This window comes from Pristis pectinata, chromosome 3, assembly GCF_009764475.1.
Source record: "Pristis pectinata isolate sPriPec2 chromosome 3, sPriPec2.1.pri, whole genome shotgun sequence".
Classification (NCBI taxonomy): domain Eukaryota; kingdom Metazoa; phylum Chordata; class Chondrichthyes; order Rhinopristiformes; family Pristidae; genus Pristis; species Pristis pectinata.
In genome coordinates, this window is record NC_067407.1 from 109673536 (window position 1) to 109691183 (window position 17648).

A 17648-nucleotide genomic window follows, 5' to 3' on the forward strand; every position below is an offset into this window, starting at 1 on the left:
TGATTAGCTGGACACATCTACAGGGGGCTAATATCATGAGTGGCTCATACTCATTAAGGCTAACCAACAGTGCTTAAATGTAGCCTCTACCTCTTAAAGGGAAGGTGGATAGTATCTGAAGCAGGTGCTGATGAGAGTTTCCACAACTTAATGACATTGTGTGAATGAACAAGCGCAGTGAATGGATTTTCAAATGCACTACTGTCCTTGCACACCAAACAATTAACCACCTCCTCATCAATCATCTATCAACAATCTCAGTCAGGATTCATGTTATTATTAAAATGCTCCACCACATCCTCTCACACTTAGTACTGTTGCAAGCCTCACACCCACGTCTCAATCCCTACACATGCTAATAGCTATTAAACCATGAAAGCTATATCACCCAAATAGATTATAAATCCCTGACTTTCCATTGTCTTGCAAGGTAAGTGGGAGCTACCCAGATGGAGAAAATCTATGCCTTCATTTCCTGAACCCCCATCTTAGGGAAGATGTACGAGTATTCTTTAATTCATTTTTCAGGATACAAGGGTTGCTGGCAAAGCCAGTGGAAGGACTATGAGGAAGGCAGAGGTTAAGTCAAGCAAGTCTGAAAGGAAGGACAGGCAGGGCCGCTCATCAGCTTCACCAATAGTACGTGGAACTATGACAGAAACTTGGTTGACAGAAAGCAGGACTGGCAGCTCAATATTTCAGGATTCAAATGTTTCAGATGTGATAGAGAGGGATATAAAAGAGAAGATACAGAAAGCGTAGGGGATGCTTGTCTTCATTGGTCGGGTGTTGAGCTTAAAAGCTGTTCAGTCATGTTCCAGCTGTAGAAAACTTTGCTTAGGCCACACTTGAAGTATTGTGAGCAGTTCTGGTGACCGCATTACAGGAAGGATGTGGAGGCTTTGGAGAGAGTGCAGGGAAGGTTCACCAAAATGTGGCCCAGAGAATATTAGCGACCAGGAGAGGTTGGAAAAACATGGATTGTTGTCTCTGGAGCGCTGGAGGCTGAGGGGTGACCTGATAGAAGTAGATAAAATTATGAGGTGCATAGGCAGGGTGGATAGTCAGGGTCTTTATCCCCAGGGTGGAAATGTCAAATACTGAGGGCATAGATTTAAGGTGAGAGGGGGAAAGTTTAAGGGAAATGTGCAAGGTAAGTTTTATTACACAGAGAATGGTAGGTGCCTGGAACATGCTGCTAGGGGAAGTGGTGGAAGCAGATGTGATAGCAGCATTTAAGAGACGTTTAAATGGACATACGAACAGGCAGGGAATTTAGGGATATAGACCACGTGCAGGCAGATAGGCAATTTAAATTTGTATCATGATTGGCAGAGACCTCGTGGACCGAAGAGCCTGTCCCTGTGCTGTCCTCTTCCATGTTCTTCGGCCATCATAACATATAGTAGCAGAATTAGGCCATTCGGCCCATTGAATCTGCTCTGCCATTCAATCATGGCTGAATTTTTTCTTCAACTCCATTTTCCCAACTTCTCCATGTTTCACAACTTAACCCCCTTACCAATCAAGAACTTAACAACCTCTGCCTTAAGTACACCCAATGACTTGGCCTCCACAACCCTCTGTGGCAATGAATTCCACAGATCACCACGCTCTGCCTGCAGAAATTCCTCCTCATCTCAGTTTTAAAGGGATGTCCCTTTATTCTGAGGCTGTGCCCTTGGATCCTAGACTCTCCTACTAATGAAAACATCCTCTCCACGTCCACTCTGTCCAGGCTTTGCAGTATTCAGTAGGTTTTAACATGATCTCCCCTCATCGTTCTGAACTCCATCAAGTACAGGCCCAGAGATATCAAACGCTCCTCATAGGTTAAGCCTTTCATCCCTGCGATCATTCTTGTGAACCTCCTCTGGACCCTCTTCAGGGCCAGCAATTCTTTCCTTAGTTACAGAGCCCAAAATAGCTCACAATATTCCAAATGTGGTCTGACCAATGCCTTATAAAGCCTCAGCATTACATCCTTGCTTTCATATTCTAGTCCTTGCAAAATGAATGCAAACATTGCATTTGCCTTCTTTAATACCAACTCAACCTGCAAGTTAATCTTAGGGGAATCCTGAACTAGGGCTCGCAAGTCCCTTTGCACCTCTGATTTCTGAATTCTCTTCATATTTAGAAAATAGTCTACATCTTTATTCTACCTACCGAAGTGCATAAGCCCACACTTCCTGACACTGTATTCCATCTGCAACTTCTTCGCCCACTCTCCCAACTTGTCCACGTCCTTCTGCAGACTCCCTGCTTCCGAGACACTACCTGCCGCTCCATCTATCTTGGCATCATCTGCAAACATTCACTGAAGGACAGCATTCATTGCCCAATCCTTTTGCACTTGAGAACATGCTAATGAACTACCTTCTTCTTGAACCACTGCAGACCTTCTAATGCAGATACTCCCAAAATACTATAGAGTTCAAAATTCCAGGATTTAGACCCAGCAACAATAAAGGAACATAGATACATTTCCAATTTGAATGTGCACTGCTGAGTGCATGGCCATTGCTGGAATTGGAAATATCAAATCTGACTACTGAATATGAATGTTACATTATGTTCAGACTGAAGATCTATCTTAGGCATAAGAATACTATTTTGTGCTTGCACTGCATCATTCACTGGTGCTTTACTTTATGAGACAAATGTATGAAATGCTGGAAACACTTAGCGCATCAGGCAGCACCAGTGGAAAGAGAAACAGTGATCATGTTTCAAGTGGGATACTTCAGCAGAAATGGTAAAGTGAGTATGCATTTGTTTTTAGTTGCAAGGAGAGTGGGGGAGAGTGGAATAGGACAAAGCATACATCTCCAATAGGGTCATCCCTGGGTTACCCAGGTGATGCCATTGTTTCTCATGCAGTCTGGTTAATAGATTAACAAAGGAAGTTAGAAAGAGAGAAAACAAAGAAAGGGACAAATGAACTATAGGTCGGAGCTATTACTGAATCTGGTCAAAAGCAGAATGCTAGAAATGCCCAGCACATCAGTGCTATATTCGAGGTATTACTCAGCAAACACATGGCGTAGAGTCTGGATGAAAAAGAAAACACATGATGGGACACAAATCTGAATCTGAAAATCTAATTAGCAAACAGTGCTCCAGAAAACAACAAGATGTAACATGGCAGCAGTGATTAAATAAGCAAAGGAAAAGAAATCTATACTACATGAATGGTGTGAAAACTGAGAATGAAAAAAAAATCGATACATGCTTGTGGTGATTGTATGTTGAAGATGTTCTACACAGTTCCAACCCACAATGGACTGGGAAGTCAATGAGGTTTCAGAGGTATTCAAAAAAGTTAAACAGATGTATCAACTGATACCTAGAATTTTTCTGAAGGTGCATGTGGGGAACAGAAGGTCATTGTATCATTTTGCGGACAGAAGCAAAAGGATTAGAACTGTTCAATGGCTGGGAAGCAAGTAAAAATTCTGCTGGGACCTTTGAAAACTATTCAGCAAGTACCTCAAGCTGCAATCAAATCAGATCCATGAATGCAAGTGTCAAGGCCTAAGGCAAGGAAAAGGCAAAACTGTCAATGAATCCCATACATGCGAAGAAGTACAGTTACTAAAAGCAAAGTTACAGATTGGATGCAAGGTCAGTGGATTTCTTTCCAAGCAGTCTCTCAGGATCGAGGATGATTTGCTTCCACTCTGGTTATGTGGGTTCTGAATTGGCTAATAAGGCCAATTATGCAACCACAGACTACCACAGATGGGAAGGTGATCACTGATGGAGGCTGCAAGTGGGTAGTTTGTGAAATGGTTACCTCCATCCATAGCATATTCAAGGCCTCCATATGCTCCTGATGCATAGCCTTGAGGTTGTCAATACCATTTCAAATGCTCCTGCTCCAATTTGAGCCATCATGGGCCAGAGGTTCCTAGGATCAATGGGGTTGTTTCATTTCTTAGAGGAGCTCTGAGCACATCCTTGAATCTTTTCCTCTGTATGCCAAGTAATCTCTACTTATGACAGAGCTTGGAATAGTGTGTCCGTTTCCAGAGGCTGGTTTTCGGTGTGGAAACTATGTAGCCTACCCAAAGTAGTTGACTGAGTGTAACTAGAATCTCAACACTAGGAACGTTGGCCTTGGAGTGGTGGTTGATCTTGGTTCATTTGTCCTTTCAGAGAATTTGGCAGCTTTTGCAGAGATGGTGGTGTTTTTTGTGTCTTGCTATGCCTGCTGTAGGCAAGTCAGATCTCAGAAGCTGTTCAGGAGCAGACAGTTGTGAAGAGGACATAAGGAGGCTACAACAAGGTTGTTAAGTGAATGGGAAATGATCTGGAAAAAGGATGTGATGTGGGAACACAAGAAATTGTCTATTTTAGTAGAGAATAACGTTTTATCTAGGTGATGTTTGATCGTAGAACTCTAAATTTCAGAGGGACATGTTCTCAATAAGAAACAACCCCATAAGTAAAAAGTGAGCTCAAAAAGTTCCAACTCCCAACACAACTTGGCAATAGATTGCAGAAATGGTCAAAAACTGGATTGCGAATCTATCTACCGAAAGTTCCAGTATGTTCATGTATGCACAGAGATTTGGTCTGCTCTTTTCCTAACCACTGACAAATAATGGGAAACCTAGATGTGGCGTAACACACATAAAAAGCTGGAGGAACTCAGCAAGTTAGGCAGCATCTATGGAGGGAAATGAACAGACAACATTTCGGGCTGAGACCCTTCATCAGGACTGGAAAGAAAGAAGGTTATAGGTGAATCCAGGTGAGGGGTGAAGGTAGGTAAGTGGGGGAGGGGGGAGTGAGAAGATGTGAGAAGCTGGGAGGTGAGAGAAGCAAAGGGCTGAACAAGATGGATGTGGCTATTCTGATTGTCAGTATTGGGCATCGATGGGGTTTAACAGAAAGTCAGAACTAGAACCCAACAGTTCAAGCAGAAGCAGTATTACCCATATAAGATCCATATTAGGAAGTGAAACTGATACAGATCTAAACTTGAAAGATTTGTCAGCAATGCTTGTGGTAATGATCTAGAGGAACATCAAAAGGCTGCTTAGAGTGGGGAATTTAACATATTTACACCTTGCCATTTTGTTGCTCCATTTCAATACCAAGTCTTCTTTACATGCAAAACAAAATGTCAACACATTCAATCATTTCCTTTTGGAACATAGAACACGACAGCAGAGTACAGGTCCTTCGGCCTAAAATGTTGTGCCAACATTTTATCCTGCTCTAATATCTATCTAACCGTTCCCTCCCATATAGCCCTCCATTTTTCTATCATTCACATGCCTATCTAAGAGTCTCTTAAATGTCCCTAATGTATCTGCCTGCACAACCTCTGCCGGCAGTGCGTTCCACACACCCACCACTCTCTGTGTAAAAAACTTACCCTTGACATACCAATTATACCTTCCTCCAATCACCTTAAAATTTTGTCCCCTCGTGTTAGCCACTGTCGCCCTGGGAAAAAGTCCCTGACTGTCTACTCAATCTATGCCTCTTATCACCTTGTACACCTCTATCAAATCACCTCTCATTCTCCTTCTCTCCAAAGAGAAAGGCCCTAACTCGCTCAACCTATCCTCATAAGACATGCTCTCCAATCCAGCCAGCATCCTGGTAAATCTCCTCTGCACCCTCTCTAAAGCTTCCACATCCTTCCAATCATGAGGTGACCAGAAATGAACACAATATTCCAAGTGTGGTCTAACCAGAGTTCTATAGAGCTGCAACATTACCTCGTGGCTCTTCAACTCAATACCCCAACCAATGAAGGCCAACATACCATACGCCTTATTAACAACCCTATCGACCTGCACGGCAACTTTGAGGGATCTTTGGACATGGACTCCAAGATCCCTCTGTTCCTCCACACTGCTAAGAGTCCTGCCATTAACCTTGTATTCTGCCTTCAAATTCAAACTTCCAAAGTGTATCACTTCACACTTTTCTGGGTTGAACTCCATCTGCCACTTCTCAGCCCAGCTCTGCAACCTATTAATGTCTTGTTGAAATCTACAGCAACCTTCTACACTATCCACAACATCACCAACCTTTGTGTCATCAGCAAACTTACTAACCCACGCTGGTCACCGAACCTCCAGGCAGAATATGCTCCATCTACCACCACCCTCTGCCTTCTATGGGTGAGCCAATTCTGAATCCACACAGCCAAGTTTCCCTGGATCCCATGCCTCCTGACTTTCTGAATAAGCCTTCCATGAGGAACCTTATCAAACGCCTTACTAAAATCCATGTACACCACATCCACTGTTCTACCTTCATCAATGTGCTTTGTCACATCCTCAAAGAATTCAATCAGGCTCGTGAGGCACGACCTGCCCTTCACAAAGCCATGCTGACTGTCCCTAATTAGCCTATGCTTCTCCAATGCCCATAAATCCTGTCTCTAAGAATCTTCTCCAGTAATTTTCCCACCACTGAAGTAAGACTCACTGGTCTGTAATTCCCAGGGTTATCCCTACTCTCTTTCTTGAACAAAGGACCAACATTTGCCAACCTCCAATCACCTGGCACTACTTCTGTGGCCAGTGAGGACGCAAAAAGCATCACCAAAGGCACAGCAATCTCTTCCCTCGCTTCCTGTAATAACTTTGGATATATCTCAACCAGCCACAGTGACTTATCTATCCTAATATTTTTCAAAAGTTCCAGCACATCCTCTTTCCTCACGTCAACATGCCCTAGCATATCAGCCTATCGTATGCCATCATTACAAATGTCAAGGTCTCTCTCACTGGTGAATACTGAAACAAAGTATTCACTTAGGACCTCTCCTACCTCTTCTGACTCCAGGCACATTTCCTCTTTTATCCCTGATCGGTCCTACCCTCACTCTAGTCATCCTCCTATTCTTCACATACATGTAGAACGCTTTGGGGTTTTCCTTAATCCTACTCTCCAAGGCCTTCTCATGCCCCCTTTTAGCTCTCTGAAGTCCATTCTTAAGCTCCCTCTTGGCTACCCTGCAACTCTCCAGAGCCCTGTCTGATCCATGCTTTCTAAATCTTAGGTAAGCTTCTTTCTTCCTCTTGATAAGATATTCTACGTCTCTTGTCAACCACAGTTCCTTCAACTCTACCATCCTTACCCTGCCTCAATGGGACAAACCTATCCAGAACCCCATGCAAGTACTCTCTAAGCAACCTCCACATTTCCACTGTGCACTTACCCAAGAACATCTGTTCCCAATTTACGCTCCCAAGTTCCTGCCTAATAGCATCATAATTCCCCCTCCCACAATTAAATACATTCTCATATTGTCTGCTTCTATCCTTCTCCAAGGCTATGGTAAAGTTCAAGGAGTTATGCTATCTCCAAAACGCTCTCCCACCGAGAGATCTGAAACTTGATCAGGCTCATTGCCTAGTACCAGGTCCAGAATGACCTTTCCTCTAGTCGGCCTGTCCACATACTGTGTCAGGAATCCTTCCTGGACACACCTAACAAACTCTGCCCTATCTATCCCCTTTACACTAAGGAGGTGCCAATCAATATCAGGGAAGTTGAAATCACCCATGACAACACCACTATTATTTTTGCACCTCTCCAAAATCTGCCTCCTGATCTGCTCCTCAGTGTCTCTGCTGCTATTTGGGGGTGGGGGGTATGTAGAATACTCCCAACAGAGTGATTGCTCCCTTCCTGTTTCTGACTTCCACCCACAATGACTCAGTGGACGATCCCTCCAGGACATCCTCCCTTTCTACAGCTGTGACACTGTCCCTGATCAGCAAAGCCACTCACCCACGTCTTTTACCTCTGTCCCTGTCCCTTTTGAAACATCTAAACCCCAGAATATCCAGCAGCCATTCCAGCCCTTGTGACAGCCAAGTCTCTGTCATGGCTACCACGTCATAGTTCCATGTACTTACCCACGCTCTAAGTTCATCACCCTTGTTTCTGATACTTCTCGCATTAAAGCAGACACACTTCAGCCCATCCAACTAACTGCAATTTTGCTCTTGCAAATGCCCGTCCTTCCTCATAGTCTTTCTACACTCTGCATCTACTTGTACACTAAATGCACTAACCTCTGACCTATCACTCTGGTTCCCATCCCCCTGACAAACTAGTTTAAACCCTCTCCAACAGTTCTAGCAAACCTGCCTGCAAGAATATTGGCCCCCTTCAGTTCAGATGTAACTCATCCCTTTTGTACAGGTCAAACCTTCCCCAGAAGAGATCCCAAAACGATCGACAAATCTGAAACCCTGCCCCCTGCACCAACTCGTCAGCCATGCATTCATCTGCCAAATCAACCTATTCTTGCCCTCAATGATGCACGGCACAGGCAGCAATCCAGAGATTACTACCCTTGAGGTCCTGCTTTTCAACTTCCTACCTAGCTCCCTATATTCCCTCTTCAGGACCTCATCTCTTTTCCTATCTATGTCATTGGTACCAATATGTGCCACAACCTCTGGCTATTCACCCTCCCACTTCAGAATGCTGTGGACCTGATCCGAGATGTCCCTGACCCTGGCACCCAGGAGGCAACATACCATCTGGGAATCTCTTTCACGTCCACAGAATCTCCTTGTCTGCCCCCCTTACTATGGAATTGCCTATCACTACCACCCTCCTCTTCTCTCCCCTTCCCTTCTCCGCCACACAACTGGGCTCAGTGCCAGAGATCTGGTCACTGCGGCTTTCCCCACGTAGGTCAACCCGTCAAAAGTATCCAAAGCGGTCCACCTGTTAGTGAGGGGAGCAGCCACAGGTGAACTCTGCACTAACTGCCTGTTCTCCATCCTTCTCCTGACGGTCACCCAGCCGCCTGCCTCCTGCAGCTTAGGAGTGACTGCCTCCCTGTAGCTCTTATCTATGAACTCCTTGTTCTCCCGTAGGAGCCGAAGGTCATCGAGCTGCATCTCCAGTTCCCTAACATGGCCTGTAAGGAGCTGCAGCTGGATGCAACTCGTGCAGATATCGTTATCAGGGAGACTGGAGGTCTCCCAGAACTCCCACATCTCACAAGCTGAACACACCACTGACCCTGGAGCCATTTTAACTACTCTGGCCTGGCACAAAAAGAAACACCAAAGATAGAAAGAAATTTACCAGAGACTTAACTTCGCCTCTCGAGCCAAAGCCTTAATCCCCCACTGTAACAATGGCCGCTCTGCTTATACCTGCCTTCCTATCATTTGCTGCTGTTAATCAGGCAATCAGCTGGTAACAATTTGCAAATGTCCTCGTTTAGACTCTTGCAAGGTGAAACTCACAAGAACACGCACAGAGACTCACTTCTTTTCAAATCTCCTGCTCCAAATCTCACTCCATCTCCCGACTCTGCAAGGTGAAACTTTAATATATCCTTTTATGGATATATTAAAAGCAACTGAAATATTGTGGTTCTAAGGCCTTCGGTATATTGCAATCTAATGGAAGAGTTACGTTTTCAAGTCAATGCCATTATAATGCTTTCTCAAACATATAATTTATATCATGCCCTGAGACCTATGGAAGAGAGCCCTTCAATAAGCTTGTTTTGTTCTCAATCACTTCCAGTTCATTCAAGGAAGCGATGTTTATAACAAGAGTTAATGACTTTGGTAGGAGACTAAAATCTGCTTATCTATATTTTTGCCCTTGATAATAATGAACAGTAACAACGTTGTGAAAATGATAATATTCCAGCTTTTGTGAGGGGCACTGAATGCACCTTACTGCATGAGTATTGTGTTGCATTGACATTCATATGAAGTGCATCAGTTACATATATCAGCTATATATGACAGGCACTTCAGGCCCTGTAATTTATTTTTCCTTTCATACTGAATCAAGAATAATAAAATGATGAATACAAGGCCACCAAATGATAGCAATGAGAAAGCTAAGCAAGCACAAAACAGAGCTTATGATAGCCAAAGAATTAATAAAACACATTTCCTGTTATAATTTACTTGTTACAGAACTAATGAATAAATATTTTAAATAGCTCCAAGATGAATTATCTGAAGGTGCATAAAGTGAAAGGATTCTTCCTATGGAAGGTAAATATTACTTTGTCATGATACATTGGAAATTATCCCTCACACCCACCCCTCTCAGTAATACTAAACAGAAAGCAACCACCTGTTTAAATTGGTGTAAGCGTACAAGCTATATTTCTCAAATACTTAAATCAGACCTCACCTTCTACTTATAATAGTTTCACAGTCTATAATTTCTGTGCCTCAAATTCACTGACATTTGTTGGGTGTGATGTTGGCCTCTCAGATGAATTCTCACAGCAGTAGCACTGACAAATTTTCTGAAGAACTTAAGTTCATTAGGATCATTGTACACAGGAGACAAAATACTGTAAGTCACATTTCCATGTACATGCTGAATGTTCCTATTTATAAAAAAAATACATTTGAATGAAAAAAAAATTATAACAAAGTGAGTAAAAGTGGTTTTGTCGCTAGATGAATAAAAATTTGCTTGTGGTCCCTGATCTTTGAGTAATTCAATTTACCAATTGATCATTTATCTTCATTTTTCATTTCCCATGATGTTGAAATCCAAATACAGACTTCTTTCAACTTTTTGAAGGCTATAGCCATTTTTGTTCTTTGACTGGATATCAGAATGCCATTGCAGCAGTTTTCCAATTCACACCAGTTTTTGTTTATTACTCTTATGGTCAATTGATAGAAAACCATGGAATAAATTAGCATCATGGATTAAACACAAGCATGCTACCATCCCTAAACATTGCAACAACAACAAATGACAGAGCTACAGTGTGAATTAAAAACTTACCTGCTGCTTCAGAAATATGGCCATGGATATTAACATTTCCAGATCTCATTTAAATCCTGAAAATTGACCTTTCACAGTAATAGATGGAAAGTTATCAGGAGCTTCCTGAAAATTCTACGAGCCCAGAATCTGCATGTCTAAGGCAGGTAAGTATGGAAATGGATCCAAGAGTCAACCTGCAGGATTACTGCAGATGGCTGGGATTGGGCTGGGTATGGTTGGGGTAGGCAGAGTGAAACAGGCCTTCTTTGTGACGCTCAAGTATGCATTCCTCTTTCGGTCCAGGTATTCTGAAACATTAAATTGGCCTGGCAGGAAGTTCAGTACTGTTTCCAGTTACTCTCGTCACACCATGTACATGTCCAAAAAGGCCCTGGTGCTTGGTAGAGTTGGCTGAAATCCAGAGCAGCGAGTCCAGAGCAACGATGCCAACAACCATGAGCTGGATTAAAATCACCCACTAAATTTCTTTACCCATTTTCAGGATTGGAAAATCTAATTTGTGTTGCTGCAATTAAATTCCTGCAATTTAAAGAAGTAAAATTTGAATTTGAGCAGCAATTGTAACACAAAGGCCAGATAAATGATAAACCAAATGGCTTGGTCAGCATGACACAAAGATCCTTTTAATCCTTGGGCTAAAATCCAGCGATTCCTTTTTGGACCTGCTGAAAATGAGGTGGATGGCATCAGAGATAGGAGCAGGATTTCTGACAGTAGAATGCTGGTGCCATGGACTCTGGAGAATGGCTTTCAACATTAAGCTAGGTTGATGGGGTGGAGGACAGTGGTGTGGGAACAGTGGAAATGTTCAGTGGGATTTGGGAAGCAGTTGGCGAAGGAAAGAAAGCCTGGAACTGGAAAAGGGTTGTGACCAATAAGTATTTTGTATTATGTACACACAGGAGCCCGGAGACTCCATAATGGCCACTTACATTGGATCTTAGACACAAAATAATCAGGAAAGTGTAGAAGTCCTGAGTGAGCACTAAACCTGTCAACTTTCAATAAATACCATTCAAATAACAGATTGTTGCCATAAGCTCCAGCTCTTTGACTGACAGAAATAACATTCTGATGGATTATTATCTCAGACTATAATAACAAATCAGAGGCTGATAGCATAGTCCTAGTACAAATGCACTGGGACAGTTATTCCTTGTATATAACCATAGAATTAAGTGCTAACAATATTTTAAAGATAACAGCCTAGAAATGCAGGTAGTTCAATATTTTATGTGCAACACAGTGGACTTTTTTGATTTACAAACCCCTACTTTGTGATGCAGTATCATGCTTCCAGTTTTTTGACTCAAGTCCTCTACACATCTGGAGCACATACGCTGGAGGCTTCTGAGCAAACCCAGCGAAGTCAAATGGCATGCAACATTTCACCAGGTACAACATGATCACACCACTGGCCACATCTTCCTCTTCCCACCTGGTTCTGGTTTCTGTGACACCCTGGTTCACTCACCCCTCGGCACCCATCTCTCTCCATCCCCAGGCACTTTCCCTTTCAACTATAGGAGGTACTGTATAATACCTGTCCCTGTACCTCCTCCTTCAACACCATCCAGAGACCTAAAAAGCCCTTCTAGGTGAGGCAGAGATTCACATGCACCTCCTCCAACCTTGTCTATTGCTTTTGGTGCTTTCGATGTGGCTTCCTCTACATTGATGAGACCAAGCACAGACTAGGCAGGCGATTGCTTTGTCGAGCACCTGTGCTTTGTCCGCCATGGCCTTCTGAAGCTCCCAGTTGCAAGCCATTTTAATTCCCTTCTCCATTCCCACACTGACCTGTCTGCCTTTAGCCTCCTTCACTGCCAGGGGGAGGCCAAATCCAAACTAAAGGAACAGCACCTCATATTTCGCCTGGGTAGTCTACAACCTGATGGCATGAACACTGAATTCTCCAATTTCAGGTAACCCACACCTCCTCTGTCCCTTTCTCTCTCCTCCTGACATACACAGTGCCTCCTACACACACCAGTGCTAACTGATTTCCTTTTGAAAACCCCAGTTGCTTCTGTTTCCATCACTGTTTAGGAATACTAAATTCCAAATCCTAACAACTCTATAAAAAGTTATTCTTCACATCCTCCTTGCACCTTTTACCCAAAATTTTAAATCGGTGCCCTATGGTCTATAAACCATCTGCTAATGAGAGTAGCTTCCTTTTAAATTTTCTTTTAAAACAAGCCATGATTTTTAGCTCCTTCAACCTTAAATAAAAACAATAAATGATGGCAATACTCAGATGGCCAAGCAGCATCTGTGAGGAGAGGAAGAGTTACATTTTCCGATAAGAGGTCATCAAATTGAAACTGTTTCACTTTTCACTCCACAGATGCCTGACTGGCTGAGGATTTCAAGCATTCTGTGTTTATATTTCAGATTTCCAATGTCCGCAGTTTTTTTGTTTGTTTTTCTCCTTTCATTCCTTTCTGCTGCTAGTTTTTTCAGTCTAATCTTGCAGTTTAAGTCCCACGTCCTTGGAAATTTTCCAGTCAATATTTTAGATCCTTCTTAAGAACTGGATTCAATATAGGCGTGACCTAACTAGCATTCTCTACAGGTTAGATACAACTTCTTCACTACTCTGCCACTGTTTACAAGTCCCAGTAGCCCATAAGCTTTTCCAACCACGCCCTATCTATTTTTTAAAAGAGCATAGTCCCAGCATTGATCCCTGGGAACATAACTATCCACCATCCTTCCGTCTGGAAAATAACTGTTTATAACTACATTTTTCATTCTCCTTTTATGCCAATTTCATATTCATACTACTACTGAACTATTGATTCCATGGGCTTCAGTTTTCCAAACCAGCCTTTTTACCGAGGACTTGATCAAACATTTGCTGAAAATCCATATAAATATGGTATAGGATCTTATAATTTGTAAGTATTGAAATGAGGTTGCAGTGCTATGAACCCAACCTTAGATTTCTGCTCCTAGTCAGTCTTCGAAGAATCAAGCACCCAGTGAATTTGTTACTAACACCAGCTGTCATGAACCAGCAACAAAAGAAACACACTGAGCATGATTCAGTGTTAAAAACTATTTTATTAATCACTACTTATGATAATACATAAAATAAAAGTAAAAATGTTAGTATGTTAGAATTCAAAAATGTTAAACCTTGAACGTTAACCCCAAAAACTAAACTCTTCGTGTGTGTGTGACAAAGTCCCCAACTCCACATTCAGGAATGGTTCTTAAAGTTCAGTTCCGCTAGCCATAAGGTGAAACATGAGTAAGGGCTTCTTCAACAACCACCGTTGTCAGAAGATAAGACGTAGATGTAGAAAAACAGAGAGAGAGTAAATATGAAATCCAAATGTTCCACGATGGAACCCAAACGACACTCCAGTGTTTACTCGGTAGTGACTTCCTCACCCCGAAAAGCATCCGAATCGTGGTCGTCCACACACAAATACCTGTTTCCTTCTACAGGTCAACAACAAAGTGAACTCCACCGGATTACTTCCAACTTCCATACATGGATTTCAGTGGCAGACACAGTTATTGTTTCTCATCCATCGATAGAGAACACTAGCAGGCTGGTGTCTCTCTCCCTTCTCTCTCTCTTCTTCTTCTTCTAACTTCTTCAACAACGTCATTACGTCCTTTATCTTCTATTGACGTAAGCACGCCTCACACACACATACACACACACACTCTCTATCTTAAAGGGACTTTCACTGAGTCCGTAACACCTCCCACCTAAAAAAAAAATTTTCCCAAGAAAATTTTAACTGCGCATAGTTAGTAATTTTAATAATTATCATGCTACACAACTACAGACTATCAGATTAGTACAGATACATGTTTCCCATTTAACATCGGGAAAGACAATCAGCAATCACATTATCTTTGCCTTTAATGTGAGTTATCATGAGATCAAACTCTTGCAAAATTAAACTCCAGTTTAACAGCCTTCTGTTCTTGTTTTTGACTCGGCTCAGAAACACCAATGGGTTATGATCGGTATATACTGTCAATGGTTTCTGAGTGGTGCAAACATATACACTGAAATGTTGCAAGGCTAAAACAAGCGACAGTAATTCTTTCTCTATGGTGGAATAATTCTTTTGATGCTCATTAAATTTCTTTGAAAAGTAAGCTACAGGATGGTCAATATCATCAAGGTCACCCTTCTGCAACAACACAGCTCCTGCAGCCTCATCACTGGCATCTACTGCTAATGAAAATGGCTTTTCAAAGTCAGGTGTTTTGAGCACAGGATGGTAGCATAAAATGGCTTTCAGCTTCTCAAATGCTTCTTGACAAGAATCTGTCCAAACAAACTTTACTCCTTTCTTCAGAAGATTAGTTAGGGGAAGAGCAATATCAGCAAAATTTTTACAAAATTTTCGGTAATATCCAACCATTCCCAAAAATCTTCTAACGGTCCTCGTACCTGTGGGAATAGGGAACTCAGATATTGCTTGAACTTTTGCCTGAACAGGAGCTTGCTTGCCTTGACCTACAACATAACCAAGATATGTCACAGTGGCATGGCCAAATTCACTTTTAGCCAAGTTAACTGTAAGGTTAGCCTTGGAAAGTCTTTCAAACAACCTTTCTAATGCAGACATTTGATCTTCCCAAGTATCATTCCCAGTCACTAAGTCGTCAATGTAGGCATCTGTATGTTTTAACCCATGAATCACTGAATTAATCATTCTTTGAAATGTTGCCGGAGCATTTTTCATTCCAAATGGCAAAACATTGTATTCATACAATCCAGAAGGGGTTACAAAGGCTGAAATCTCCCTTCCTCTATCTGTTAATGGAACACACCAGTACCCTTTTAATAGGTCAATCTTTGTAAGAAATTTTGCCTTTCCCACTCTATCTATGCAATCATCCACCCTAGGAATAGGGTAAGCATCTGACTTTGTTACAGCATTCACTTTCCTGTAATCTGTGCAAAATCTAACAGTTCCATCAGGTTTAGGTACAATAACACAGGGCGAACTCCAGTTTGAAGTAGAATGTCTAATAATATCATTTTCCAACATGTATTTTATCCCTGATCAACAAGTTTACTTTTTTCCACATTCATTCAATATGGGTGTTGTTTGATTGGTTTTGCATCCCCAACATCAACATCATGGGTAATTATCGATGTTCTGTTTGGAACATCTGGGAACAGATTTTTAAATTTTAAAATTAATTCTCTCATCTGTTGTTTTTGTGAAACTTGTAAATGGTCCAACTTCGTTTCAAGGTTCTCCAGGATATTTTGGTTTTTTAGTTTCGATGGAACAATATTTGGTCTAAATTGGCCTTCCTCAACATCAACATCAGGCATTCTAGAAACAACCTTTACATCATCCACCAAGGCCACAACTGAATCCCTCTCATAATAAGGTTTTAGCATGTTTACATGACAGAGTTGTGTTTTCTTGCGTCTATCTGGTGTTTTGATTATATATGTTAGATCAGTCACTCGAGATTCAATAACATAGGGTCCAGAAAAACGAGCTTGCAAGGGATTATTTTGGCTAGGGAAAAATACCAACACCTTTTGCCCCACTGCAAATGTCCTAGGCCGAGCACGTCTATCAAAATATGTCTTCATTCTTATCTGGCTGGTTTTCAAATTCTCTCTCGCTAGCTGGCAGACTCTCTCCAACCGAGTTTTAAATTTTTGGACATAGTCCAACAGACTCAAGTGCACTTCCTCATTAACCCATTGTTCTCTTAACAATTCTGTCAACTCAGGGTCTTTTGTCTGTTCCACCATAAACTCCTTCCTCGACAAAGACAAATCTTTAAATTCAGGCTCACTACAAGGATGTTGATCCTCCAGTGAAAACAGAAAAGTCTCAGATAAGGCATCATAATTTTCTTCCTGTTTAGGACTGTCACAGGGAACTACATCAGACTGCACCGGACTGTCGGTCTTGGCTAATTCTTTAGCTCTAGATCGAGTTACCACACATGATGGGTAAACATCTGGATCATTCTCAGACTCATCAATCCTTGGTTTGGTTGTTAACCTTACCACAGGAACAATTTCTCCATCCGCAAGGTCATTTCCCAATAACAAAGAAACTCCTTCCACTGGTAACCTAGGTCTTATCCCTATCTCGACTGGTCCTTCTACGAACTTTGACTTTAAAATCACCCTGTGTAAAGGGACAGATATGGTGTCATCTGTAATGCCTCGTATTAGATTTACCTCACCAGTGTCACTTTCTTCACCAAAATTTAAAACACTGTCCAGCAAGAGAGATTGACAAGCCCCAGTATCTCTAAGAATTTTCACTGGCACCTGGGGTGACCCATCATTCAGTGAAACAAAACCCTCGGATACATAAGAACGGAATTCCTGTCTCACCTCCTCCAACTCTTCCGCTTTTACCTCTTGCAAGGACTGATCTTTAACAGCATCTCCTAAACCTTTTTGATTTTTAATTGCCTGAAAGCAAGCATTGGGCACAGCTTCCTTTCTTTTCTTCAAAAGGGCACAATTAGATATCACATGGCCAGGTTTCCTACAGTAATAACAAGTACGCTCAACAGGTTTCTCCAGCCCTGGCTTCTTTTCATCCTTTCCTTTTTGATTACCTCCCAATTTAATCTCCGGTTTACCTGGATTGTCTTTGTAACTCTTTTGAAAGGTTTTAGGTTGTCCCCATTTGGATTTATGGGTTAAAGCATAATCATCTGCCAACCTCGCAGTTTCTTGTAAAGTTTCCACTGCCTTTTCATTTAAATATGTTGTTAATTCAGCTGGAACACATCTTTTAAAGTCTTCCACTAGTATCAATTCTTTCAATTTATCAAAATCCCCATCTACATTTTTAGCCATGTACCATCGTTCAAAACATATTCTCTTTCCATTGGCAAATTCC

At 41.9% G+C, this 17648-nt stretch overlaps 1 protein-coding gene across 1 annotated transcript in view; it reads right to left on the minus strand.

The window, feature by feature from the left end:
• ush2a (Usher syndrome 2A (autosomal recessive, mild)) overlaps positions 1 to 17648 on the minus strand; it is a 630034-nt gene that overhangs the window by 601004 nt on the left and 11382 nt on the right. The window contains 1 exon segment of the mRNA XM_052011249.1: positions 10184 to 10363. Within this exon segment, the coding sequence (XP_051867209.1) occupies positions 10184 to 10363 (180 nt within the window).